A 27,275-nucleotide genomic window follows, 5' to 3' on the forward strand; every position below is an offset into this window, starting at 1 on the left:
AGAACAATACATATCCATGCCTGAATTCCATTTTTAGGTAGGGGCTCAGCAGATATGAGTCAAGAGAGTCTACATAACAGTTCAGCAGGTGATATTGAAGGACTGATGGAAAGCTCTCAGTCCATCATCTTCATCAGCTATTCTTCTCTGGATGGAACTTTGTCTTCTTTCCATCTCTGGGTCAGTAGTATTCTTGCTCCTGTCATCGCATACATACATAGTCTTTTCTGCTTTTTCGGAATCCCTGTACCTAAAGTGCCTAACTTTATGTTATTTTAAACATTCTTTCCAATCCATTATATATCATTTCCCAGAATGCTTTAAGGCCTGCGGGTATGGGGCAGTATACAAATGTAATAAATAAAATATAAAATAAGTGAAGGCACCATACAGTGCCTGATTTTTAAAAACCCTATATACAATTGTGAAATAATACACAACAATGAACAATGCAGTTCATGTCAATTTAATTTCATTCCATTCCAGCCAGCCATTCCAGCACAATGACTAAAAACAGGGGTCAACCTAAGAAAAGCAGGATGAGGCCTGGCCTATGTGTTCTCACAGCAGCCAACCAGAAGCCCACAGACCCTCCTGCAGTTTCCAGCACCTTGTATTCAGACCTTGGGGGCAGAGCATAGCCATCCTAGCTAGTAGCCATTGACAGCCTTGACTTCTTCTTCATCATCATCATCATTACTTATCTGGGATAATATTATTCATCTCATTATCATTATTATTACCATTTTAATTGGTATTTGAAGAAATACAAAACCCAAGAACCATTAAACACCAAAAATAACCCAGCATGGTACACCTAATGGTGTTTATTCTATCCACTGACTTTACACACTGAGAAGACTTGAGTGGCTGGTATAAAAAAGGTCTTGATAGGAGTCATTAACAGAGTTGAAGGAAGAAGTCCACTTTCCTTGAACACTTATTTAAAAAGCAGTCGGGAAAGGAACAAACAAACTGGTAGGACATCGCAAGAACGCAAAGACTCCTTTTCCCCAGGGAAAGAGCAGCAGCTGCCTGACTACACAAAGTCCCAGTTTTTTTGAAAAGGGACTTTGGAGGATAGCAGAGCTGGGGAGCCCCAGAGATCCACGGCCAGCGAGTTACAGTTGGGCTGACCGGGAGCGGACTCGGAGCCAGGCAGGTTCAGAAGTTCAGGCGAAGGAGGGCAGAATTCAAGCCACCCGGCGCTGCCGTCGGGGGTTTGGGTTCCTGCCAATGAGAACGAGTCGGCGGCCACTTTCCCCGGAGGTCAGCCAGCAGGTCAGAGGCTTGAAGCCTAAATTCCACCGAAAAGAACCAGAGCCCCCTCCTAAAACAGGAATGGGAGGCGAAAATGGGTGAGTTGGAGCGGGATGCGGGAAGGCGACTCCCGCGTTACTGCCAAGGCCAATGGCGAAGGCTCACTTCGGCGGGACAGAAGACGTCAACTCGCAGCCGAGCGCATTCCCACGACCAGCACCCTTTGGGGGTGTTGATGCGTGTCAGCGAGATCCTCATCCTCATCCCCGGCGCTGTTACTAATAGTATCAGGACACGGATCTGCTGGGGCGAAAGACGGAATGGGAAGAATGATGGGTTTCATATGCCAAGCATATATTCCTTGTTTCGGCCCTAGGGAACCCGGCAGCGGCAAGAAAGATTAATTCGGATTATTTCCCAGCTGCCCTGGAAAAAGCCCACCTACAGCGCCAACTCAATTAATAAATTCTGCGCATGCGCCACGCCGCTGCTCCGTCGAGATTTCAAACCGCCAGCCTTCCTTTGCGCGCATGCGTATTGCTGTACAGCTTTTTTTGTCAACGAAACCGGCGGGGGCGGGATCGCCATTTCCTTGCGCACGCACCACAAGCCTTTTGCGTCACTGCCCAACGCCCACCAGCGGCCTTTTCCGCCCTACTTCCGAAACTGCGCAGGCTCGCGAGAAGTGGGTTGTTGTTTTTTCCAGGCCTGTTTGCGGCGGGTTAACCATCGAGCGGCGCGCGGCCTCAAGGAGGGAGCTGGTCCTCCAGTATCCCAGAGTGCAGCGCGGCGTCAGTGGCGTCGTTCGCTCCCCCCGCCACCCCCCGCTCCCGTCGTCTTTCCCTCAGCCGCCGGCCGCCATGTTGTGCTAGCTTGCTTCGAGCTCCTCGGCGGCGGGCGCTCAACCACCCACCCACCTCCCTCCCTCACAGCGCGGCGGGGCCGAGAGAAGCAGGAGGGGCGCGGGGGTCCTCGCAGGGGCCCGACGCCATGGCAGCTGCCTTGGGAGGAGGAGGGGACGGAGGAGCAGGTACGGGGGGGGGGGAAATTCTCCGCCCGCGAAGGCCGAGGGGGCGCGGCCGGCTCGGGATGCAAACGGCGGGGCCCAGTTGCGGGGCGGGGAGGCGGTTGGGGGGAGTGTGCGAGTGGGGAGGGGGCTTCTGATCTCGAAGGGCGGGTGGCACAGGCGTCCCTGTAGCCCCGTCGTTTGCTCGGAAGGAAGTCCTACTGTTTTCCATAGGGTTTAACCCCGCCCCCTCAGTGTTTTTCGCGCGGGGGGTGTTATTTAGTAAGGCCTGTAGGAAGCAAAAGCGGATCGTGGGTTCTAAAGTGGCGGTCGTGGGATGATCCTCTATCTATTGATACAGTGACAGGAAATAGCTAGAGGGCCCCGCGAGTTTCGCCTGTGCTGGTGGGGTTGCTTCATCTACAGATTACGTCGAGAGGGGGAGAGAGATTGGTCAGAGGCGCGCAGGGTTGGTTCTGGGGTATCGGGGAACTGGCAGACGGGGGAGTAGTTATTTGGGGGGGGAGTGACAAGCGGTACGATGCTCTTATGAAAGGGACGCTTGATGCTGGAGCTGCCCGGGGAGTTGCCAACTGCCTTCATCAGGGGGGTGAGCCGTCAGATGTTCGTTGGACTCCCAACTCCCATCAGTCCCAGGCAGTGTGGCCAGCAGCCAGCTGTGATTGATGGGAGTTCAAGGCTTCTCACTTCTGATGAAGAGTGGGCCACCAGAAGTCAATGCTGAAAGACACTTATGTGGGTCTGAGGATGAATTATGGGCGTGTTTCTATAGCTAGGAAAGCAGGAGAGACCAATCTGATTTGTAAGACTGTTCCTTGAAATAGGGGAGAGTCTCATGTCACAAGTGTGGATTGCACTGGATTTAATACCAACTCTGGAAACAGAGTATTTGAACAAGTGGGGAGTAAGGACTAAATGATCTGATTTTATTCAGATTGGGTTGCTTCTCTCTTTAATACTTGTTTACATATTGTTGCACTCCACCCCAATCTGTGTGGTGCGAGATTTGAGGGGTTCCAGACACTTACCCAGGGCTTGTTTTCCTCTGAATGAGGAACAGCAGAGACTGTGATGTCTTTAGGATATATGGTTTATTTACACATATATACAACCTGAGTTGCCAGTGGAGGGCCTTGTTTCTCCCATAGGCACAACTTTGGATTCATAGAGAAATCAAACATCTCTGAGTCTTTCTCCAGCTTGCTGCATTGCTTCTAACTCACATCACTCAACTCTCCACTCTGGCCTTTTGCCTTTCTAACTAACACTCAACTGCAAAACTGTTTCCTTAGCTGGCCTGGCTATTCCAGCAATTGAATTTGTGCTGGATCCAGGAATTAAAAGGAAGGCCCAGTCATGTTAGTGCTATCAGTGATTCTTTCAATACTGCTGTGGTAGCATGGTTCAGTAGGGGAAAAAAGTCTTTTAGTACTATGTTCCCTCTTCTTTGCTAGGTGAATTTAATTTTGTTTGGGGTAACCCATCTGTAGGTTAGAAACTTTTTTTGAACATTTTAATCGGTTTTGTTTTTTGTTCCCATCATAAGAATGTATAGTTACTTTACCTGAAACCATCCTAGAGTCCCTCAGAGTTTTTTCAACTTGCTTGAGAGCAACTGAAGCAATGACAGTTAAAAGGTCTTGAAGTAGTATTAGAGAAGAGATAGTGCCAAACTGACCTGAGGAAATATTGAACTCCAATTGAGTGTTTTGGTATTACACTATTAGATTTTATTTGGAAGCTCAAATATTATTTTTGCAAAATTTTGTTTGGATTTAAATTATGAATTGTGATTGCAGTTTAATATCATTACTTTGTCTGGAACCTTAAGATTTGTCAGAGTACTCCCTGAATGCTGCTGTCAGATATATCATGTACATTACTCATTTCCACAAAAACTATGCTGCAATTCTAACTGATGGTTCTGAATGCCACCTTAACACTTACTAAGCTTTAGCAAGCAAGCACACAACTGAAACATTTACTGTGAAACTTCTAACATTCTTGTGTTACATAATCTTCCTTGGATTGGAAAATTGTTTTATATTCCAACCCCCACTGTTCATTGTTAGCATTCCTAGAGACTTTTCACTCTCTAAACCAGTATTTCTTAACCTTTTTTTCTCTGAGCCACACTTTCAGAATAAAAATTTGCTTGCACTGCACCATTTTTTAAATTGATAACAAGAAGAAGCAACTCCTAGCAGTGCTTGATTTATAAAATAGAACACAACAACTTTATAGTATGAACATGGGACACGCAGAAAGTATGAAACAATGCAGCTACATAAGAAAATCATTCCAAAAATGTAATTATAAACCAGGTAATCTCATTTACGTTAGGTCTAATTCGAGACAAACAAACTCTCATCTCCTCATCAACACAAATAAACCTTTCTCTTTTCTGATCTTTCATATTTATGAGAGCTGAAAATCTCTGTTCATAACAATATGTTGTGGAGAATATGTTGTCTTCTACAATATGTTGTAGAAGAATAGCCAATACTATTCTCAGAACTCTGTTCAATTGGCGATTTTGGATCACAGGATTGTCCTCAGTATCACCTGATGCTCTTGCTCTCATTTTGAAAAGATGCCCCATGCTCCGCAAATAAAAAAAATACTTTGATACTATATACTACACTGAAATGTTTAAATATTCCTTAGATTTTCCTTGAATCTTCCCAACACACTTGCCATCCTCTCCTGCCACACCAGTGTGACACCCCACACCCTTTGAGAACCACCTCTCTTAACAGAACTAATTGCCTGGCAGACACTGGTTACCTAAGCCACATTTTGCACAATGGGGCCTAGATTCATTTCTGGATGAAGGTATTACTTTGACTGCTTTCTTCACAGTTATATGAACAATTGTCAGGTAGCCTTTCTTTTTCTTTTCTTTTTTTAATCTTGAAATTAATGAGATCTTCAGCTGATATAAGAAAGTCCGAATGTAAACTTGCAGGGTGGCCTACCATTTGTCTTTTCAGCTCTTGCCTCAATGGCTTATTAAACCTGGCTGGGTCCAAGGGGTTGAATTGGAGGGTGCAGTGTGTGGCAAATACTCATTGTGGGAGAGGGAAGTGCCATCTGTGCTCAATGAGGACTTCCTTGGACACTGAAGTTCCTAACAAATCTTATAGTCACCAATATCCTCTTTTGGCAAGGGGAGGGGGCAAGGTCCTTGAGAAAGTGGTAGTGACCCAACTACAAGCATACCTTGAATGAAGTGGATTATTTAGATCCACCTTAATCTGGTTTAAGGCTACTGAGTTTGTAGTAATTGATTACTTTTGTTTGGGAGAGGAATGCAGGGAGTAGAGCCTTACACATTTTTCAGTTTGGTGACTCTTGATACTGTTGATCATAGTATTTATCATTCTAGTGGGGCTTCATGGATTGAGGTTGGGAGGCACTATTTTGCAATAGTTCTGTTCCAGAGGTTATTCCCAGAAAGTAGCATTGGGGAACTACCATTCAGCACCATGAGATATGACCTGCGGTGTCCTGTAGGTTTAGTCTGGTCTCTGATGCTGTTCAACATCTAAATGAAGCTGTTGCAAGCTGTCATCAGGAGATTTTGAATGAAGTGTCATTAGTATGTTGTTGACACCCAGCTCTGTCTGTCTGTCTCTTACCTCTGAATCAGGAGAAGCAGTTGCCTGAAGGTGGCATTGGGCTGAATGTGTGCCAGCACATTGACATTGAATCCAGACAAGATGGAGGTGTTGTGTGTTCCAGGTTCTTGGGTTTAGAAAATGAAAGATCTGCCAGCTCTGGGTTGGGTTGCCCTGAAAGTGGGAGGGGGGATACTGCTGGATCCAGTGTGATCATTTGAAGCCTAGGTAGTGAAAAGTATCTAGGTTTGTCAGCCATGCCTCATCCTTGATGGAGAATACCTAGAAACAGTAGTACATGGTTTTGTAGACCTCTGTATTGGATTGTTGTAATGTGCTCTGTGTTTGGCTGACCTTGAACACTGTTAGTTGACACTTCTGCAGAAAGTGGCATCCAGGGTGCTAACTGGCCAGGCGCATATTGTGCCACTCCTAAAAGAACTGCACTGGTTACCCGTTTGCTTCTGAGCTCTAATCAAGTGGTTGTTGCTGAAGTAGAAAGTCCTGAACAACTTGAAATATCTATTCACAGTCATCTCCAGCACCTTCATTTTACCTGGATTAAGTTTAAGCTCGCTCACCTCCAACCAACCCAGTAGAGTTTCCAGACAGGTGTTCAGAGTTCAACAGCCTCCTTGAAATGAGCAGACAGAAAAATGAGTCATAGCTGAGTGTCCTCTTCATATTGATGACTCATCAATCCTAACCTTGATGTGGCTTCTCCCAACAGTTTCATGTAGATGTTGAAACACATGGGGGAATTGTTCTCCTAAGAGTCATGTCAAATGAATTTGTGAGTAATAACAAGATCCATACTTACAGTAGGCACATTTAGCTTGTCAAAAGGTACATTTGTTTGTTTTATAAACTTAGATCCTTGCCTTAATACTAGGACCCTGGGGTGGGTTACAACAATAAATACAATAAACCATCTGCAATGAAAGACATTAAGATTAGCTATATAACAGAACATTTAATAGTTGTTGTTTTTTTTGCAGTCTCAGCTTCATTCTATATTAATAAGCCTGATGAAAGAGGCAGGTTTTCAGCTGGTGTCTAAAACTAGACATTGGTACCAGTTGAATTTTCAGAGTGTGTGCGGTTATTGAGAAGTTTTTTTCAGTGGAACAGCCACAAGGAGGAGTAATAGCTCTCACAGTGTCAGTACCTGAGTGTCAGTACCTGAGTAGTAATGATGGCTTTTGCATATTGAAGAGGATGTCACGTGACTTTTTGTACAGAGGTAACATTTCAGGGCAGGAAAGCTTTCTGAAATCCATATTCTTGTTTGCAGAAAAAAAAGAATAGGCTTTCTGTCAATTTCCTGCATGGAATGTCTTTCACAGCAGGAAGGAGTTACTGAAAACTAGGAATTGGTGGAGTTTTAATGTTAAACCTCTGTTTTAAAAATATCAGGTTTTTCTGTTAAATTAATGTCCATGGCAGCTTAATAGAAATCTTAAATGCAAAAATCAGCTGAGACATGTACCACTTCAGACAAGCACAGAAAATAGTTATTCTGATCCCTTGCTTTACAATATGCCCTTTAGTCTTGTTATTAATAAGTGGCAAACTTAATTTGGTTTTCTATTGTGCATGTTAACCTATGGAACTTGCTGTCATAGGGTGCTGTGGTTTTTACCATTGTAACGTAAAATAGCTTACATTTATTTAAGATGATTCTCAGTGGAGCACCCAAGTCCCAATTGATAAAAGCAACATAATAACAGGCAATCAAAAGATCAAAGAAAGCAGTGGCAGTGAACAGCATCAATAACATAATGGAATTGAGAAGATTAATGGTACTACTGGCAAACTAGAAGGATTCCTTTCAGTTTAATAAGTCTAGTATATTTTTCAGTTCTTCTCATAGAAGAACAAGTGTAAGAGCAATTGGCAAGTTCTAAGGAGAGAAAATGTCAGCACTGCTGTTTTATGATCTGTGATTTTCTTTCTGTATTCTTGTGCAAATCACTAAATGTCTTCTGCTTGCAGATGATGACTTTGATCAGTTCGATAAGCCTGGTGCAGAAAGATCTTGGAGGAGGAGAACTGGAGATGAAGACTGGGACAGGTAAGCCCTTTTAAAAATGTTTTTCATTATATGGTATTCCATTTTATTTTGAGTTTGTATTTTGTATCCTGCTTTTTTAAAGTGCAAATTCATACACTAATGAAGTTATCTGCCTGCTGTGTTTGTGTCATATGCTCAGTTGTGGATAATGTACACCTGTCGTGAAGAGCTTAGTCTGGAGACATGAACAAGTCTAGTATAATGAAGAACATTGCATAAAATGTTGGCAGGGTAAGGCTTGCTCTTGCAGTTGGCTTCATAACTAAATGTAGTTTAGTTAAGAAGAGAGAATTCCATGGGGAAAAATATTTTTTGCTTTAAAGCATAACATGTTTTGTCTTGGATACAAACAGGTTCCTAAAAATCCTCTTAAACATTTTTTAATATCTAAATTGACTTTTGCTATTTTTCCTATTAATGCTAGTGGCAAATATTAGAGACTTCAAACCCAGGACTACCTTCTGTTGTGATGCAAGCAAAGGGTTGTGCTGCATTGGCTTACAGCAACATCTTATACTAGGCAAGTTGTAGAGAACTGCATTGTTGGTGCCCCTAGATCTTAAGGCAAACTGAATGCAACAGCTCCTAGCAGTATTGAGTGGCTAACACATTATCATTCCTGTAGATCTCAAAACAGGTTACATACTTATTTTTTGTTAACGTTTTTGTGGTGCCCTTAAATATAAACATTTACAAACTTACCAAAGTACGATTAAAGTAAATAATAGAACAGTAAAACACAGTACTAAAAAACAGGTAACAGCATTAAACAGCAGCATTAAAACAAGCAGTAAGAGTTAAATAAAACTTGTGGGAAAATAAACAAAAGTCTTTGCTGATGCTGAAAAGACACCAGGATCGGTACCAGGCAAATCTGCCAGGGAAGAATGTTCCACAAGCAGAGTACCGTCACAGTGAGAGCCCTGTCCCCAATATTCAGCTAAGAAACAAGACCCTGTTCACCAAAGCAGCAACTGCAACTAGTACTGCCACTCTGGCACTATTTCAGATCTTCATAGTATAGGAAGAGGTGTAGGGTTACAGATGGCGGCTGTAGCTAGGGAAGAGTCTCTGAAAATGCTATCATTGTGTACAGTTAGGTTCAAGTGGCCTATAATAGTTGTGCCCTACACTCTTTTGGTACTCTGTACTACTTTGAGATAGTTCCAGAGTGCCAGCAATGGTGATTCCTGCTGCATTAGTCAGCAGCCAGGACATGAGTGCAGCAGGGCATTATTTCTTTGCAGCACAGCATAGGATCAGGCCCCCATGGTGTAATATTTGCACACAATCCTTTTTTCTTTCAAATGTTTCGCACTGTGAACACCACTAGAATGGCAGCTTGCTTTTATATCTGGTTACTACTACTTCATAGCTGAATTCTTTCTTGCCACTTGGAAAGGATACTGGTGTCCCCATCCCAGTTAGCACCTGCTTTTCAACAGAGCAAATGCTTCCACTTCTTTGTGGGGTGGGAACAGAGGAGATGTGGAGAAAGAAAGTTGCTGGTAATCTTTGATAAGAGGAAGGAATAGGAATTGTAGGTTACTCAAACTGTTGCTTTTTTCAGCTCGAATAGTTGATTTCTCTTAGATATGTGTTCTCTTCAGAAATTATATAGGTGAACTTTCACTTTCTTTCTAATGCAGTATCTTTAGGGTGGTTTTGATGAATGGCCTCCTGACCTATTGTCCTGAACAGCAATGAGCATTTCTCCCCATGCATGTTTAATTTCAGGAAAAAACATTAGGAGACTGGTGTTCTGTCAGTGGTAAGGGTTCTAGCCTGAGTGGATGTGTGTGCTAGTTCAGGGTTGCAAGGTCATGCACTGCTAGTGCCAGTTCAGGATCCAGTCAACAAAGCCAGGTCAAGGAGAGACTGGATTCCAGTTGGGCAAGGTTTAGTAATCTTGAGGTTGGATGCCAGTGAGCATGACCAAGTAAGATCAGGCAAAGAAAGCAGAGGTTGCAGTCCTAAAACAGCAGTTACAGTAAGTAGCACCCTGGAGAGCTCCAAACAGAGTCTAGATAACTAAGACAAGACAGGCTTGAATGTTGCTCCAACATATGGCAAAACCAGACTGAGCTATCGGGGAGAAGGAGTGATAATATCTTGGTGACCACAAACTTGAGTCAAAAGAACCCCTAGCAATGTTGATAATGTGTTGGAATTACATTATATGAAGATTGGCAGTCTTCCTTTGTGACACTCCTTATCCTCAGTAAGTTCCCTGCCTCTTTCCATGAGAGGTTTACGCTGTGGTAAGTAGCTTTTCTTGAAAGGAGTTAAATCAAGCACTAACTATGGTTTTGAGACTGCTAATCTTTCTTTAAAATTAGATACATCAAAATGTGTTTTGCATTTGTTCTATTTAATTTGCTGTTCTTCAGTACTGTTAAGAGTCAGTGGGCAAAAATGATCTGGAGGATTCAATATTAAATAACTGGTGGTAAAATGGAAACCATAAGTTCTTTTAGAATCATCATGAAGCACTATGTAACTATTTGTCTCTAGCCTTTAAGTCACCTAAATAATAATAAATTTAATTGTTTATTTAAAGTATTTTTATCTCACTATTCAGACGAAAGGCTCCCATAACAGCAGAGTTTTTATTTTGGTGGTTTCCTAAAAAAACTGTTTTTGAAATATGGCAACCCTGAAATTGCTTCCTCATTTCTATAACTTTGACTATTTTATGAATTACTACAATAGCTTTTAGAATCCTTGCTTCAGAAAGCTCATTGTAAGTCTGTGAATGATTTTTTCTTCCAGTGAATTAGACGATGACTTGCTAGGAGAAGATTTGCTGGCTGGCAAAAAGGTAAATAAGTAAGCTGTATGCATAAATATGTAAAAAAGACATTAACTTCTTTGGTTCTGCCAGTTTTCTGTTTTTGTAGAGTGTATTGGAGCAGCTCTGAAAGTAACCTGATTGTGTTTATCTTCAAGCATGTGCTTGTATATGGCAGCCTGAAAAGAGTTAACAAAGCCAGGTTTCCCAGCCGGTGCTATTTCTTTCATGTATGGAATGATTGGCAGTTTCTCCTGCTTGCTTCACAAAGTGGTGTGAGGGCAGTTATGAACATAAATGTACACAAAAGTTACTGCTAGAAGGACCTGTTATAAGGCCAAAGGTTGGTTATATAGAGCGGTTGCATTGAAGGGAAACTTGAAGTATGCAATATTCTTGTTTAATAATGACAAATAGCTCTTTTTAAACTCTCACCTGAATATTTAGCAGGAGCTTTGTATACCAAGTATCAATGATCTTGCCAGGCAAGTGCAAAAAAATAGATATTTGAATACAGGATTGAAAACCATCAGATTTGCAGGATTCAACTTTTCTGGCCCTTATAGTAGTGCCTGGAAACAGACAATCAGTTCATGTATCAACAGTACTGACCAGAGAAGAAATGACCGCTGGGAGGAGCACAGAGAGAATAAACTCCGTGGTGCAACTGCAGCAGCAAAACACCTTCATCTGCCCCACTTGCAATAAAGCGTGTGTCTTTACCCCTGCCATTGTCTCCTGAGACAGATGGATGCCAAAATGTTACTAGCGCTTTGTGAAATTATGGAAATCAGAGGAGGGCTGAGAAAATTTCCCAGAGGTTTGGAGATGGAAAGCTTGTTAGGCTCCTTTTAATAGCTGTTTTCCCATTTCTGTGGGCTGGCAAAAGTAAAATGAGCATATTGATATTATTTTACGCATAGTCGTGAATTCAGCAATTTGTGTTTTCTTTGCACTGAAAAATACCAGTGTTCTCCAAAGTATGCATTGCTATACTTGATGTAGCTATTAGTCCTGTTTGATGTTAAACATGGATGATTTTCTTTGAGACAAGATCTGTGTATGTAGTAAATCAAATGAGGAGGGAATATCCATTATAAACAAGGTTCTGTGGTTGCTGTGGCAAGTGGACCCCAGCCTGTAATGCATTATAGCCACCTTCCCAGCTTTGGAGTTGTCTAGGCACACAAACCAGCAAGTTACCTCTTTCTAGCTCCAAACCCTAGAGTGGAGTAGGGGGTTGTGTTTGATCTCATACAGAGCTGCAGTGCAAGGTCAACAAAGGAAGGGTTATTGTGGTTTGGCTACTAGAATAGCAAAAATTGTGGGCCACAAAGCATAAACACTTGTGGCAAGTACCCACTCTCTTACTGACTTTGAGTCATGACTTGAATATCATTGACTTCAGTAGGTCCAGCTAACTTGGGTTTGGTCTAACCTATTGTTTAGTACAATCTAGCCCAGGCATAGGCAAACTCGGCCCTCCAGATGCTTTGGGACTACAATTCCCATCATACCTGACCACTGGTCCTGTTAGCTAGGGATGAAGGGAGTTGTAGTCCCAAAACATCTGGAGGGCCAAGTTTGCCTATGCCTGATCTAGCCTCTTGTTACTTGTGATGCGGTTTGTTTATACTGCTTCTTAAACCTATCATGTGGTGGTTTCCCTATCATTTTCCTTGCAGCGTTTTTAAACAAAGCAAACAGTAGTAGATCTGTTGTCTCACTTCATCCCTGTTGCATTTTTATTAATCTTCTACTTAACAATCAAGCTATTTCTTTTTTCAAAGAATTTTTTTAGCCTGCTTTTAAAATTGTCTTTTTTGGGTTAATATAAAATTGTATATGTTGTCCTTTAAAACAAGTTGTACTAATATGCCTCTTTTTTGGTTACTTGACCTGCTTTCTGTTGGATGGAAACAAATGTTGACAACACAATTAACAAATTGGAAGGTGTTCAGAGCAGCATAACAGCTTATCCAACCTTTAGCAATTTTGCTGCTGTTCTCTGAACTCCTTCCAATTTCCACACACTTTCTGTCTCTAGATCTTTCCCAGTTAGCCTTTCAACCAGCCCTTTGGCTGATTTATATCCTATATCCTTTTAAGTGTGTTGCAGGTGTGTGTTTTCTTGTTTTTCTTGTTTTTATTATGTATTTTATGGTTTTATTTTGTATTTATACACTGTGAACTGCCCTGAGATCTTTGAATTAAGGGCAGTACACAAATTTTATAAATCAGCACATAAAATAACAAAAATAACCTTTAGAATAGCAGCCTTTAGATGTTGAGTAAGAGAGAGCTGAATATACATACGTTTGTTAAATCCTAAGTGCTTCACCACCACACCTGCCCAATAAAACCCACTTTATTGTCCCAAGGTCACATCTTTTAAATATTCTGTCATGTAGCATGCTGCTGTGAGAGGAGTTTTTCTGTAAGTTCAGCAGTAATTGTTGGCTTTTTTCCAGTTTTGTTTGGTGTTTAGTTTTCATGGCACAGTTTCTGGTCTCTTGTCTTGCTAATAGAACCTTCTAGCCAGCAGTGTTGCCACAAACTTTGGTACTACAAACTCCTATTGGTAAAGAGATCAAGTTAGAAACCCTAATATGTGATTGTGCAAAAACCAGATTATTTTTATCTTCCCTTTGTGTGGCCTCTTGTTCATTTCCATTCCACTACTCTATAAATATTTATATTTATAACAGACACTGGTATGTTTTTCATAGGCAGTAGACATTCTTCAAATGTAAGCTCTGATTCTGAGGAGTCTTGTAAGATCTCACGGTTACCACTTTCAAACCACTTTATTATTTATACCAGCCTTCTTCCAAGGAGTTTAGGGTGGCATACACAAGTCTCTCCCTTCTGTCCTAACCTTCCTTAACAAATTGTTGTAAAGCTTAGAGATAGTGATTGGCCCAAAGATGCCTTTTGAGTTCAGTAAGCCTACATCTTATGCACATACCTTGTGCGCATACAGCTTTATGTGCTTGGTAATAATAATAATAATAATAATAATAATAATGGAAAAGAGGGGTGGAAATGGGGTGGACGTAGAGGAAAAACTGCTTTGACAATCCCTCCCACCATTGCACCTGATGTGTTTTGATTATACACAATTTTGGCTTTAGGCCCAATCCCTGGCACATAACCCCACGTAAGTTGTCGCCTTACTGTATTGAGACTGAGCTGAGATTTAAACTTTGGATTCTCTGATTTAAATCAAACACTCTTGCCACTGCACCACACTGATTTTTTATTACATTGTCTAGCCCTAATATTGGGAAATGTGCTTTCCTTCTTCAAAGTCAGGCTGTTGCTGTGAGTTTTGAAATTGCTTGTGAATGTTGATTTTTTTAATACGAATTTTCATCAGTTTTTTATGCAGCCCATTTAAATACAAAATTTTCTACTATTTTCTTCTAATCCAATGGTCTTCAACTGGTGGGTTGAAGGAGCCTGATTGAAGGTGGGTCGCAACAGGAGCGCTACCACCATGTATATATGTGGTAAAAGATGTTTGGGTTAAAAGTGGGCTTTGAGTCTGAAAATATTGAAGATATCTAATCAATTGGTTGATGGGCTGTTCAGAGTAAAGCCGTAGAACAGTGTTAATCATGAAAGAATGCTGCTTAACTGATAATTCCCTTGTTAAAGGTTCACTGCTGAGAGAGCAGCCTTCTTTGCTGTGTTCTTAAATGTTACATATTGGGTTATCTCAAGGGCAATTCTTTAAATTTAAAATTTAGACGCAGTCAGATATGTCAGATGAAGAACTGAATGATGATCTTCTACAGAGTGACAACGAAGAGGACCAACATTTCAGGTTTGTCTCTTACTACTTCGCCCCAGTAATGTAATTGGGTTTCTAGATCAGTGCCTTGAATGAGTCTTACTGAAATAGGGTTGTACACGTGTTTCACACTGGGAAGAGAAGTTACTTTTTACATTGGAAGAGTATGACTAGAAATTCACATTTGAGACTAAGTTGAAGAAAATACAGCTGCTATATAGAGCCTGTTTTCTCAGATGCATTCAGCAGTACTATTCTGATTTAAAAAGTTGGTTTCCATTTTGGAAGCCAACAGGAGTTTATTTTTAACGAGACATTCCAATTGAATAATTGGTTAAATTTTAGGCCTGCAATATATAATTGTCTAAAAATATTTAAAAATAAAAATATTTTATCTGCTAAAAAGTTGTGTGGATTTGTCTGAAAATTTTGTATTTTCTTACATGAATTATAATAACAGGGTAATTTGCATTTGAAATTTTTCAGTCTGCATTGACAGTTTTTCTAAATTCCCAGAGTGACAGTTAGCATGTTTATTTTACTTGTGTTTAGTGAACAAAGCTGAAAATGTTGAAATTGCCAAGCTTATCTAATATCACATATGCAGTTGTCATTCATTTATTGTTACTAATGAATGTATGAAACATTTTTTTCCTGTAAAACAATAAAGCACTGGAAAAAATTCCAACCCACATCACTGCAATGTTCTGTAGCAGTGAATACTTCTGAAAACCTCAGATGGCAAGCCCCATATTTCCTTGTGTAGGTAACAAGGCCTCTCCTTAGGTGATACCTGTGGTAACGTGCATAATTTTAAACACCTAGAGAGATATCCAATGAAGTCTGAGTAATCATAGAGTAGACCCACTGAAAATAATGAACTTATGTCCATTGATTTCATTGGGTCTATTCTGAGTCTGGCTAACAGTGGATATTATACATTATATGATTGTTGCCTAAGAAAGGTTGTTTTTATTCATACACAAACCTAACAATTTGACTGGATTACAGTTAATCTGTAGAGTTAACTGGTCAACTAGGTAAAGACCCCAAGATCTCCTGCAACGATTTTGCAAAGTTTTTTGCAGATAAAATCACTCATATTCGGAAGGAGCTAGACACCACTGTGGGAGCAGGGCCGGGGCGGGAGAGTGCTAGAGCTCTGTCTGGTCAAGTTGCATGGAATCAATTTCAATCCGTTACCCCCGAGGATGTGGACAGGCTGCTTGGACGCGTGAAACCAACCACCTGTCTCCTTGATCCTTGCCCATCCTGGCTAATAAAAGCAAGCCGGGAAGGGCTGGGCGATGGGCTCTGCGCAGTGGTGAATGCTTCCCTCTGTGAGGGAACATTCCCAGATCCGCTGAAAGAGGCGGTCATTAAACCGCTTCTTAAAAAACCATCTTTAGACCCGGCCAGTATGGCCAACTATCGCCCAGTCTCAAATCTTCCATTCTTGGGCAAGGTGATTGAGCACGTGGTTGCTGAACAACTCCAGGCACGCCTGGAGGATGCGGACCATTTGGATCCCTTCCAATCGGGATTCAGGCCTCACCATGGGACTGAAACTGCCTTGGTTGCGCTGGTTGCTCATCTCCGGCGAGCTAGGGACAAAGGTGAGAGTAGTTTCCTGGTTCTGCTGGATCTCTCAGTGGCCTTTGATACAATCGACCATAACATCCTTCTGGACCATCTAGAGGGGCTGGGAGCTGGGGGCACTGTTATACAGTGGTTTCGCTCCTTCCTCCTGGGCCATGTTCAGAAAGTGGTGGTGGGGGATGAGTGTTCAGACCCCTGGGCCCTCACTTGTGGGGTGCCTCAGGGTTCCGTCCTCTCCCCCATGCTTTTTAACATCTATATGAAGCCGCTGGGAGAGATCATCAGGGGATTTGGACTGGGTGTCCATCAATATGCAGATGATACCCAGCTCTACCTCTCTTTCAAATCAGAACCAGTGAAGGCGGTGAAGGTCCTGTGTGAGTGCCTGGAGGCGGTTGGAGGATGGATGGCGGCTAATGGATTGAAGTTGAATCCTGACAAGACAGAAGTATTGTTTTTGGGGGACAGGGGGCGGGCTGGTGTGGAGGACTCCCTGGTCCTGAATAGGGTAACTGTGCCCCTGGAGGACCAGGTGCGCAGCCTGGGAGTCATTTTGGACTCACAGCTGTCCATGGAGGCGCAGGTCAATTCTGTATCCAGGGCAGCTGTCTACCAACTCCACCTGGTACGCAGGCTGAGACCCTACCTGCCCACGGACTGTCTCGCCAGAGTGGTGCATGCTCTGGTAATCTCCCGCTTGGACTACTGCAATGCGTTCAACGTGGGGCTACCTTTGAAGGTGACTCGGAAACTACAACTAATCCAGAATGCGGCAGCTAGACTGGTGACTGGGGGCGGCCGCTGAGACCACATAACACTGGTCTTGAAAGACCTACATTGGCTCCCAGTACGTTTCCGAGCACAATTCAAAGTGTTGGTGTTGACCTTTAAAGCCCTAAACGGCCTCGGCCCAGTATACCTGAAGGAGCGTCTCCACCCCCATCGTTCTGCCCGGACGCTGAGGTCCAGCGCCGAGGGCCTTCTGGCGGTTCCCTCATTGCGAGAAGCAAAGCTACAGGGAACCAGGCAGAGGGCCTTCTCGGTAGTGGCGCCCGCCCTGTGGAACGCCCTCCCATCGGATGTCAAAGCGATAAATAACTACCTGACATTTAGAAGACATCTTAAGGCAGCCCTGTTCAGGGAAGTTTTTAATCTGTGATATTTTACTGTATTTTTGGTTTCTATGGAAGCCGCCCAGAGTGGCTGGGGAAACCCTGCCAGATGGGTGGGGTACAAATAATAAATTATTATTATTATTATTATTATTATTTTAATTGGATGGAAATCCTAATAATTTGCATTGGTGCACAACTTCAACATTCAGTCCCATACACTCTTCTGCATTAATTTGTTCATCTCTATGTCTTTAATGTGTCATAGTTTTTTGAAAGATAGGCAAGAAAACTAGAGGATTGTTACTTCTGGATAGTTAAGGGCATTTTAAGGTGGGGGAGGTCCTATAGTTGGCTAAATTCTGGCTTTTACTGCAGAATTCGTTGGTTAACTTCTTCTGAATCCTCAAATTCTAGATAAGACATTTTGAGGACACATTTAAAATAAAAGTAAAAGTTCTTTACAGACGATGCAAATTCCAATTCAAAGTCTGTTCAAACAGCCCTACCCCTTTAAAAGCATTATTTCATTGTAAGAAATAAAAGTGAATGAAAGTCCAAATTGATATCTGGCAGCATTAATGTAGCTCAGGCTGATGAGTAGTGAGTGTTGTGATAGTGTACGGTAGTCTGGGAATTAACATGAACTGCAGCTTGCTTGGCTACCTTGTACATCTTGTCAGCCTAACCTGTTAGACCATCTGGTTGGTTTGATCCCTCTGGTCAAATAGCCTGCAGCTGATGATAAGCTGTGGTATAAGTATGCATATTATGAGTTTGTGGCATAGAGTCAAGTCGATGTGTGAGCTATGCACTTTGCTATTGAATGCAGACGCTCTGTGATCTATGTGCATCCTGTACAGAATGCACATGCACACAACCTGCTGTCATATTGTGGTTAATGTATTGATTTTTATCTTTCCTTTTTTTTACTCTTATCATAGTACTCAAGGTGTCACAGTTAGTCTTAATGCTACATCTGAAGTAGCTACATCCTTTGAACTCTCGGAGCATGCCAATGATCAGTCTGTTGAGCAAGATTCAGAGTATGAACAAGGGGAGGATGAACTGGGCTATGACAAATCAGAAGTGCCTGAAGAGTATTCTGGGGAATACACAGAAGAAGGGCAGTATGAAGGCCAAGAGGCTGAGCTGACAGAAGACCAAATAGAATATGGGGAAGATCAGGGAGAAGAAGAGATTTATAATGATGGAGTGCTAGATCTCGAAATCAATGAACCTCTAGATGATTTTACAGTGAGTTTCTTTCTATTGTATTATCTGAGATAACATTGCTCCACATGCCTAGGTTTTTAGACTGATTTGAAATCTGTTTACCTCCCTAGGGATGTGGGGAAAATTAGACCTATTATCACTGTCTGCCAGTTTCTTTATCTAGGCTGTGACAAAGTTTGTGTTGACAGCTTGTTTGGCTGTAGGTAATGCTCCTTTGTCATTCTGGAAGGCAGTTGAGAATCATGACCTTGAGGATTGTATCCTTAAGGAAAAAACAGCTTTGTGTGGTGGGGAGACAGTGCCAATTGTTAGAAGTACTTAATGCAAAAGCTTTTATCCAGGCTTTAGACACGATCTGATAAAGTCCTTCGAAGGTGAAAAGATTATTGACCTGCTAAAGACATCTTTAAGGTGCTAATATTCCAAAGTGATTGATGTCCTGCTTGCTCCTTTCCACCCCTCCTCTTTTTTTTGTAACTGAGAACTGTCTAAAGCTGAATAAAGAGGTTGGAGGTTACTTCACCAAATGTCATATGCATAATTGTTTCAGTTTAAGTTGCTGAAGCGGTTGCCCAACTTGAGTTGAAAATAATATAACTATCTGTCCAAAATATTGTGTACAAAAAAATTATAAAAAGCAACGGATTCATTGATATTTTAAACTTGCTTCATTTATTTCTTGTAAAGCATGTCGAAAAGTGTTGTGCAAGGTGGTAAAGCATCTAGTAGTTGGGAGTTCCTAGAAATTACTCCGTGGGCATATGTGATGATCTTAAAGGGAAAGAAGTAGACTTCTTGGCAAAACTGTTGGATTATAGTGGTGCTGCGCTGCTTATGAATGGAGTAGAGCCTTCTCTAAAATTGGAAAAGAAAAACATCTTAAGGAATTGGTGCTATTTACTCTTAATTTAGTTCCTAATGTTTCATAGCTACAGTGGTTATAGTAACCCTAACTTACTGTGTTGAAACCATCCTTTTGTGTTGAAATAATCAGGCCTGGTGGCACCTGTGGCCCTTCAGCCGAGCCAGAATGGGATGATGGAGTTTGTAGTCCAATCTGGAGAGTCATAGGTTTCCCACTCATAGTTTATACTCTCCTAAACTAGTTGTTTGTGCAAGAGACGTTAGTACCTACGACATGGATTGAACTTAGAGCATGCTACTTGGGGCCATTACCAACCATAAAGGTTCCCAATCTCTTCCCTCACCCTTCCCTTTAACTAACATGCTCAAATTCCCTCTTCCCTTCCTTATTCAGCCTTAATCACGTCTAAGTGTTACATTAAAATCATGGTTAACATTATTTGGTTTTCCTTGTAACCAGCTTTAAATTCTGGTTAAGAAGGAACCTTAGTTAAGACTGGCTCTGACAGAACAGTCAGTTGTGACCAAGAGACCCAGGCAGCTTCAGATGGAATTTGTGTCCTCCCAAAGCTTCCTCCCACAAGCAGAAGCATTTTAAGATTAAAACATTTTCATCATGCAATTATTTCAGGATGAAGATTATATACAGTCCTACAGTGAGCAGCAAGCAATTGAACAGCAAGAATATGTAGCTGAAGAAGAATTGGAGGAGGTTGCTGACACCCAGACACCTCCAAATGAGTCGGAAGAGGTACTTTTGAAGAAGTGAAATCCTAAAGGCAAAATACTGTTTAGCACAAGGGGTTGAAAAGTATTTCGAGAATTGTCAGTGGTTTTGTCTGGTTTGCGTCTGTTCTTGGCAGTCCTCATGTGAATCTTTTTTGGAAAAGATAGGAGGAGAAGCTGTTCAATGATTCTTTGTTAGCCTTGCCTTTTGAAACATGTTCTTTTGTCTAAGCTATGAGCGGCTCTATTTGTCAGGATGGCCAACATTTCTAAGCTACAGACAGCAGTTGCCATTATCATTGAGGGCCTCGGGACATGTACACAGTGCACCTGGAATTCTCAGCTCCTCCTCATCCGCTACTCCCACTGTTACCTGTTTCTCCTCTTCTGGCAGATCTCACAGCTACTTGTAGTTCTGCACGTGACCACTCACTGGCCAGCCCCACTTTTTCTTCTCATATATGAGTTTCCTTAGCTTGTACGTTAACATTATCTTTAGGAGTGTAGGCAGTTAGCTGTGGTATGGGTTTGTGGCAGTAGGCCAGGGTAGAGGAGGGAAAGGATGAAACACACACCTCTCCCCTGAAGACAAGACCTGGAGATATGAGTAGTTTATGCTTTTCTCTTCATTATTCTCTTATTAACACCTGAAGCGACTTTGAAACATGAACTAGTATGCTCTTGGCCAAAAATAAACCTGTTTGGCATCACTTTGTAATTAAATAAGCCTAATTACAAGTAGGGCTGCACAACTGATAAGTTGTACATGGTGATAACAACTCTTGATTTGTGTTTACTTTTTCCTCTTTTGGTGGAACTGACTCATCTCTCTAGAGCCACTTATGTACAATGGTAATTTAATTTTCTTCAGGCTCTCAAAACATTGGAGGGAATTATCTGCATTGAACAGACATCACTGGCCATCTGCTTGTAAAGAGGTTTAAATTTAAACTAGTGGTTCCTATTTCAGTTGAAATATTGACAAAGCAAGATTTTAGTTAGCCAGTCTTCTAAAGAGTTGTCATTAGAAAGTTCTCTTTTCCTGACCTATCTTATCCACTTCAGAGTTGGAGGGGCCATGGAGGCAAGGGGTTATGAAGCCTTAAGCAAGGCCAAACCTTTAATAAAAATGCCATATACTATATGCCACAAGAATTCTGACACTTGACACTTCAAGAACTTTGGATGAACAGACATCTTGCCAGCAGATGGAGACAAGAAATTCAGAGTGACTTAGGGCAGCCGTCCATGAGAAGACCAATTATTACCTGAGCAATAAGTTCATTTTTGTTTGACGCATTTTATTTTCCCCCCTCTTCTGCAAGAGACTAGCTGCCACTCTTAGCTTTCTCCGCCAGTATTTGAGGCAGGGGATTATATTATCCTTTTGGATTTAAGGTTCTTCATCCTAGTTCTCAGTTTCTTTTAAACTAGGAAGTTGGAGCTTTAGCTAGATGGTTTGACAGGCAGTTAGCTTTTTTCTTCATGATCTTAAATAAAGGCTCATCACCCAAGTTAGTGTTTTCCACAGAACCCACTGGCTCACTTGGCATTTAAAGCCCATGGTGAGTTGTATTTTCTTAAGTGTGTTTAAAGCATTTCCTGTATCACAAAATGCACATGCTCTACTTGTGTTACAATGGTAGAGAATAGAATTGCAAGGGCTTGAAAAATGCTTAGAAAGTAAAGTGACTGAACTTAAAGTGCTGAGGCATCTGGATGAGTCCAAATAATAGAATAATACAGCATTTGAATATGCCACTGTTTTTTATCATTTTTGATTCATTTCAACTCCATATGGTGAATGAATGTACTGCGTATGTAATAAGCACCTCCTCCTTTCCTTCATGTTTCTTGTTCTGCTGTGTTAGCCACCCCAAGTTTGTATACAGTGCATTTATATGCCTCCCTCCATTTCTTTCAGTGGGCTAAACAGCTCCAGGGCTCCATCCTTTCTGAATTTTCGAGTCCCAAGATCTAAAAGTTTTTTCACCTGTAATATTAGTTTTCCTTTATCATTTTTGAGCATGTGGCAAAACCTGTCCAATAAGGCCTTGGATATTGGCTTGAATTTCCTAACTGTACACATGAAGTTGTATTTTTCATAACCTACAGTTGCTTTCCTCATGGCTACATTGTACTGATGGCTTTAATGTACCTTGTGATAAGCATAGCCACCTTGCTCCCCCTCCTCCTTTGTCATGGTTCCTGATGAGACTATATTAGTGTGTGAAAGTGGCTGTTCATTTGTGGGTGCTAGCCCTTACACCTAATACTAAACATCTTCCCCTTTTGTTTTTTTCTGGTCTAGAAATATTCTAGGATCAGGAACAGAATAAGCAAATCTTGGCATGTTTTGTACGAACCAGAGATGGTAGCTTAAAGCAAACTAGTTAGTTATACACACTGTCTTCATAAGTTGGCTTGCTTTTAAATTGACCAGAGTTGGGTTTTTAAGTAGCAATCTGTGGGCTCATATGACAGAACAAGTAAAGTTTATGTGAAAGGGAAATTGGAACATGTGGGACATGTGGGAGGAGGAAGCATGTGAGTCTCAGACTTTGCTCGGGTTAATGTCAAACACTTAACACTAAATCATGATTTAGTGCTATGTGCAAAGATAACCACCGTAAAGTAACTTCACTCTAGCATTTTGAAAACCTGCCCGACTAATAATTTACACTTATCCTCCTGTTCTAATAGGCAGTTATTGAAAACCTAGAGCTTCAAGAAGAAACCAAAGAAGAGTCTGATGAAGAAGAGGAAGATGATGAAGAATCTGGTCGATTACGTTTCAAAACTGAACGGAAAGAAGGAACAATCATTAGACTTTCGGATGTAACGAGAGAGCGAAGAAACATTCCAGAAACTTTGGGTAAGATTTTTGGTTAGTGGTCATGGCACTAGAATTTAGGTGCTTTTAATTAAACAAACTAACACATTATTTGTACAGTTTAGTATGAATCTGTAAGCATTACTCTAAAGTGACCAAAGAGAAACACAAACCAAAGTGTTTGGTAAGTTGGTCTGTAATAGAGTTTTAGTGGCAAGCAACAAAAAATATTTCCCCTACCATTTCAATTTTGTGTTGCCTTTTAAAAAAATGCGCAATGGGCCTGTTTAATTCTAATGCCAATTTAGACTTGTATGAATGAGCCTGCATGAGCCGTGAGCCATAAAGATATCAGAAGATAAGGTTTCTAGTTTTTGAGTAGTCACGGTTCCCTATTATGCCCAAACTTATGGCTAAATGAACTGCAGTTCCCCCCAAGTTTGGCCACAATGGGTAACTATAGTCAGTTTAAAAGTGAGGTTCATGCAGTCTTGTTCATGTAACAGTAGCCAATTGCTGCACATTGAGGCTCAATTCTGTGTATGTAATTCTGAAATTCAAGTTTGGACATTAGGTGAAAGCACACGTCAGCTGTCGTAAATCCATTACTAATTTTGCAGAATTAATTTATTCTGTTTATTGGCTGTGTAATTCTGCCCCAGAGTTTGATAGCAGAGCAGCTGGAGCTTTCTTTTTATTTCCTCTATTCCCTCCCCACTTTAAACTACTTTACTTTTAGGAGGAGGTTGTGATTTCATAAAGGTTGGAACATATTGCGTTAATTCAGAAGCTATTTTTAAAAATCCAGATTCTTCTGGTGCAAATAACTGATATTTCCAATTTCAAAAGCCCTTCTATTATCATAGATTATAAAAGTGATATGTTCAAAGAATCATAGAGTTGGAAGGGACCCCAAGGGTCATCTAGTCCAACCCCCTGCAATGAAGAAATCCTGCCCACAGCAGTTCCTGGGTAGGCTCTAACCACCAACCTTCTGATTAACAGCCAGATGCACTGACCCTTTGCACCAAAGGCTCCCATTATCTGCCATTTTTACACGATCTATTTTAAGTCTGCATGGCAGTCATGCTTATTATTAACATTATTAACGTGGCACAAGGTAGGAAGGCCTAAATTATAAAAATAAAAACTCCTAATAGGAAACAATACTGCAAGCAGTGTAATTCTTTTTGGAATATGCTGTTCATTCCTTGGTATTGATTGGATGACTGTCATAATGGTGACTGAGACTGTTACTGTGTCCAATAAACAAAGTTGTTAAAAGGAAAATACTTTTTAAATGTCCAGGAACAGTGAATATCTGTCTGATGGGTCTCACGTCAGTTTTACATAAGTAAAAGAATATACTTTTGGTTACGTCTAGATGTGTCTCTCATTCCCAATTTGGGAACAAACGTGTTATCTCTAGGGTGACACGCAATGTCTGCCTGGCATGGGATCAGGTCTTTCCACCAACACACACTTTTCTAGAAGGTTTGGCTGATTAAAGATGGTTCTGAAAGAACTCTCACATTTATGCTGTCATCATAGTGAGGTGGAACCGGCAGGATTGCTGCTGAATTATTTACAGTCTCAGTGTGCCATCTTGCAAAAGTACATGCAAACAAGTCTGCTTTTGAAATGTTCTCAGCTTCAGAATCAATACAAAGGCCTTGTGTAGTTTGAGAACAGAACATGCTGGTTTATCCCATGATGCAACAACCTCAGGAGTGTGTTTTCTGTTGCCTATCTCAAGGACTGCTTCTCCCCAAATGAACCAACCCAGACCGTGTGATCATCATCTGAGGCCGTCCTTGTGTTCCCCCTCTACAAGAGGTCTGGAGATTGGCAACACAAGCACGGGCCTTTCCTTTCCATTTGTGGAATGCTGTCACTGGGGAGGCTTACCTGGCGCCATCATTACGTATTTTTAGGCGCCAGGAAAAAAATGTTTCTTTGCAAATCAGGCCTTCGGCTGATTAACTGTTCTGTGGCCTTTTAAATGTGTTTGTCAGAGGGGGGTTATTGGTTTGTTTTTGTTTGATTATGTATTTATGTTTTCATGTTGTGAACTGCCCTGTGATCTTCAGGTGAAGGGCGGTATACAAATTCAATAAATCATAATAATAGATAATAGATGTACCCATTTAAGGTGCATCACTGTCTCAGGTCTCTTACGAAAGTAACAGGCATTTGAACAGTGATTGATAGGAGGGAGACCTGCAAATGGCAGCCTCCAGGAAGGAGCTCTATAGTTCACATATTCATGTCAACAGTTGTATGCATTAGTACTGCCCCCTGTATTTCTGTATTTGTACTTACTATATTTAGTATTTATTTATTTATTATTATTTTTATACCGTCTTTCACCCAAAGACCATAGTGTGGTTTACAATATAAAAACACAAAAATACATACCATAATAACAAACAAAACCAATACTCTGCTCCCATTTAAAAATATTTAAGGTGGGATAAAGTAGTGTGCTTTTGAGGAAAGGAAATGTGCACTCACCAGGTCTCAATTAGAGGAGTTTGGTACATGAAACAGGAATCATTGCAGATATGGTAGCCAGGGCTTGAAATTTCAGGTTCATAGGTGTTACAATACAGATTTAGAGACCAGTGTTGCATTGGGCTGAATAACTTCAGGTTTCTAGGTTATGAACCATATGGGATTATCTGGTCTTGATTTATCAAACAGTTTGATAAATTTGATTTCTCCTCTTTCCCAGGCTAAACATGCCCAACTTCCTCAACCATTCCTCATCAGGCTTGGTTTCCAAACCATTGATCATCTTGGTTGCCCTCCTCTGCACACACCCCAGATTTAATATCTTTCTTAAATTGTGGCACCCAGAACTGGACTCAGTAGCTCAGGTGTGGTCTGACCAAGGGAGAATAGAGTGGAACTGACACTATATTTCTATTGAAGCAGCCTAGAATAGTATTAGCTGATTTTTGCTGCTGCATCACACTGTTGATTCATTTTAAGGTTATGGTTCAATCAGACCCTTAAATGCTTTTCACATGTACTACTGGTATGCCAGGTGCAGCTGTTTCTTCAGATGCCTCCCACTTTTCTTTCTTGTTGGAATTGTCTGCATTTGTGCCTTCCATATTTTACCTTTAAGAAACTTCCATTGGACTCCCTTCTCTTTGAGTATTTCTGACCATGGGATCTCACCTAGTAGTTCCTTAAGCTTTTTGAAATCGGCCTTCTTAAAGTCCAGAGTGGATGTCTGACTACACTCAGCTTCCTCTTGCCTTTGTTTCCTGAAACCCAAGATGACATAAGCACTTCCTCCCAATAATAAAAGATGGAAAAGCATACAGCCCATCAAAAGGTAGAGTTTGAGTTGAACTGAAAGAACCAGGATATAGACTGAAAACTGAAACTTGTGGAGTGTTTGAACGTGGTTGGCCTCCCTGAGGTTTGTACCACAGCTTAAAAGGTCTTGTTCCTAGTAGAAGTCTGACTTTTTGGTGTCTGTCTAAAACCAGCACCTTTAGTTAATCTCAGAAATAGGTAGGTGGATAATGTAGATAAAAATATCATTTTTCTGATTGTGGAAATAGATGTGTGTGTATGTGTTATCGTGCTGCTATCTAGGCAGAATTCAGCTGGAAAAGGATGTTATTGTGATACTTACTAGCGGAAATCAGTTGTGCCTAGAAACATCCACAATTGCAGAAGCACTTTCACTTTCTGTCCTCTAATCTGAAAAGTAGTTGAGAGATTAGTAAATGCTTCTTACCTATGTGGGGCCTGCTTAGAAGGATTATTTAGTATACATAGAAATATATATGTATAGTCATTTAATTTATGTATATTCACATGGTCCAGTAAACTATAGCATAAAAATGTCATAGCTAATAAAAATGAAAAGTTGAATGAAAAATGAAACAAACTGATTAGCAGTTTGCAAAGAGTTCAAAATGACGTATTTTATACAAGTCTTTCAGTTAATTTTGTATCTTACACCCAAGTTTTTCTTTGAAAAGTCATTGTCAGCTAGAGCCGTTAAAAGATCTGCAATAATTGATGTCTATTAGGGATCAACCTAATAGGACTAAAAAATGTAGTAGAACTGGCGTAATAAATATTACTTTCCTTTCAGTACTGATTGCTCTTAATAGGAATTACGGGTATAGAAATGAAACTTGGTTGTATAGCTACATTTCTTTACTTTAAAATCTAGACATAAGTTGAAAAAACACTTAAAAGAGAAATTAATATTTCAGTGGAAATTACAAACGTAATTTCCATCCTGTCACTTTTTGGTGACCTTTCGTGACAGCTTGTCTCTATTGGAGGGAAGCATTCTTACTTGCTGA

The 27,275-nt window shown here is 41.1% G+C and overlaps 1 protein-coding gene across 4 annotated transcripts in view; it reads left to right on the forward strand.

Moving 5' to 3' along the window:
* The first annotated feature begins 831 nt into the window (after nt 1-831).
* Nucleotides 832-27,275, forward strand: part of RBM33 (RNA binding motif protein 33) — a 96,223-nt gene continuing 69,779 nt past the window's right edge. The window contains exons 1-7 of one of the 4 annotated variants that reach the window (XM_080974001.1): nt 832-1,358; nt 7,903-7,981; nt 10,754-10,802; nt 14,525-14,601; nt 18,224-18,536; nt 20,011-20,130; nt 22,809-22,980. In XM_080974001.1, coding sequence (XP_080830127.1) covers nt 1,355-1,358; nt 7,903-7,981; nt 10,754-10,802; nt 14,525-14,601; nt 18,224-18,536; nt 20,011-20,130; nt 22,809-22,980 — 814 coding nt within the window. In that variant the 5' untranslated portion in view covers nt 832-1,354. Of the gene's footprint in view, nt 1,359-2,011; nt 2,291-7,902; nt 7,982-10,753; nt 10,803-14,524; nt 14,602-18,223; nt 18,537-20,010; nt 20,131-22,808; nt 22,981-27,275 lie in introns of those variants that run through there. The other 3 variants (XM_080974000.1, XM_080973999.1, XM_080974002.1) reach the window with 3 other exon arrangements.

This window comes from Podarcis pityusensis (genome assembly GCF_964106645.2).
Source record: "Podarcis pityusensis genome assembly, chromosome: 12".
NCBI lineage: Eukaryota > Metazoa > Chordata > Lepidosauria > Squamata > Lacertidae > Podarcis > Podarcis pityusensis.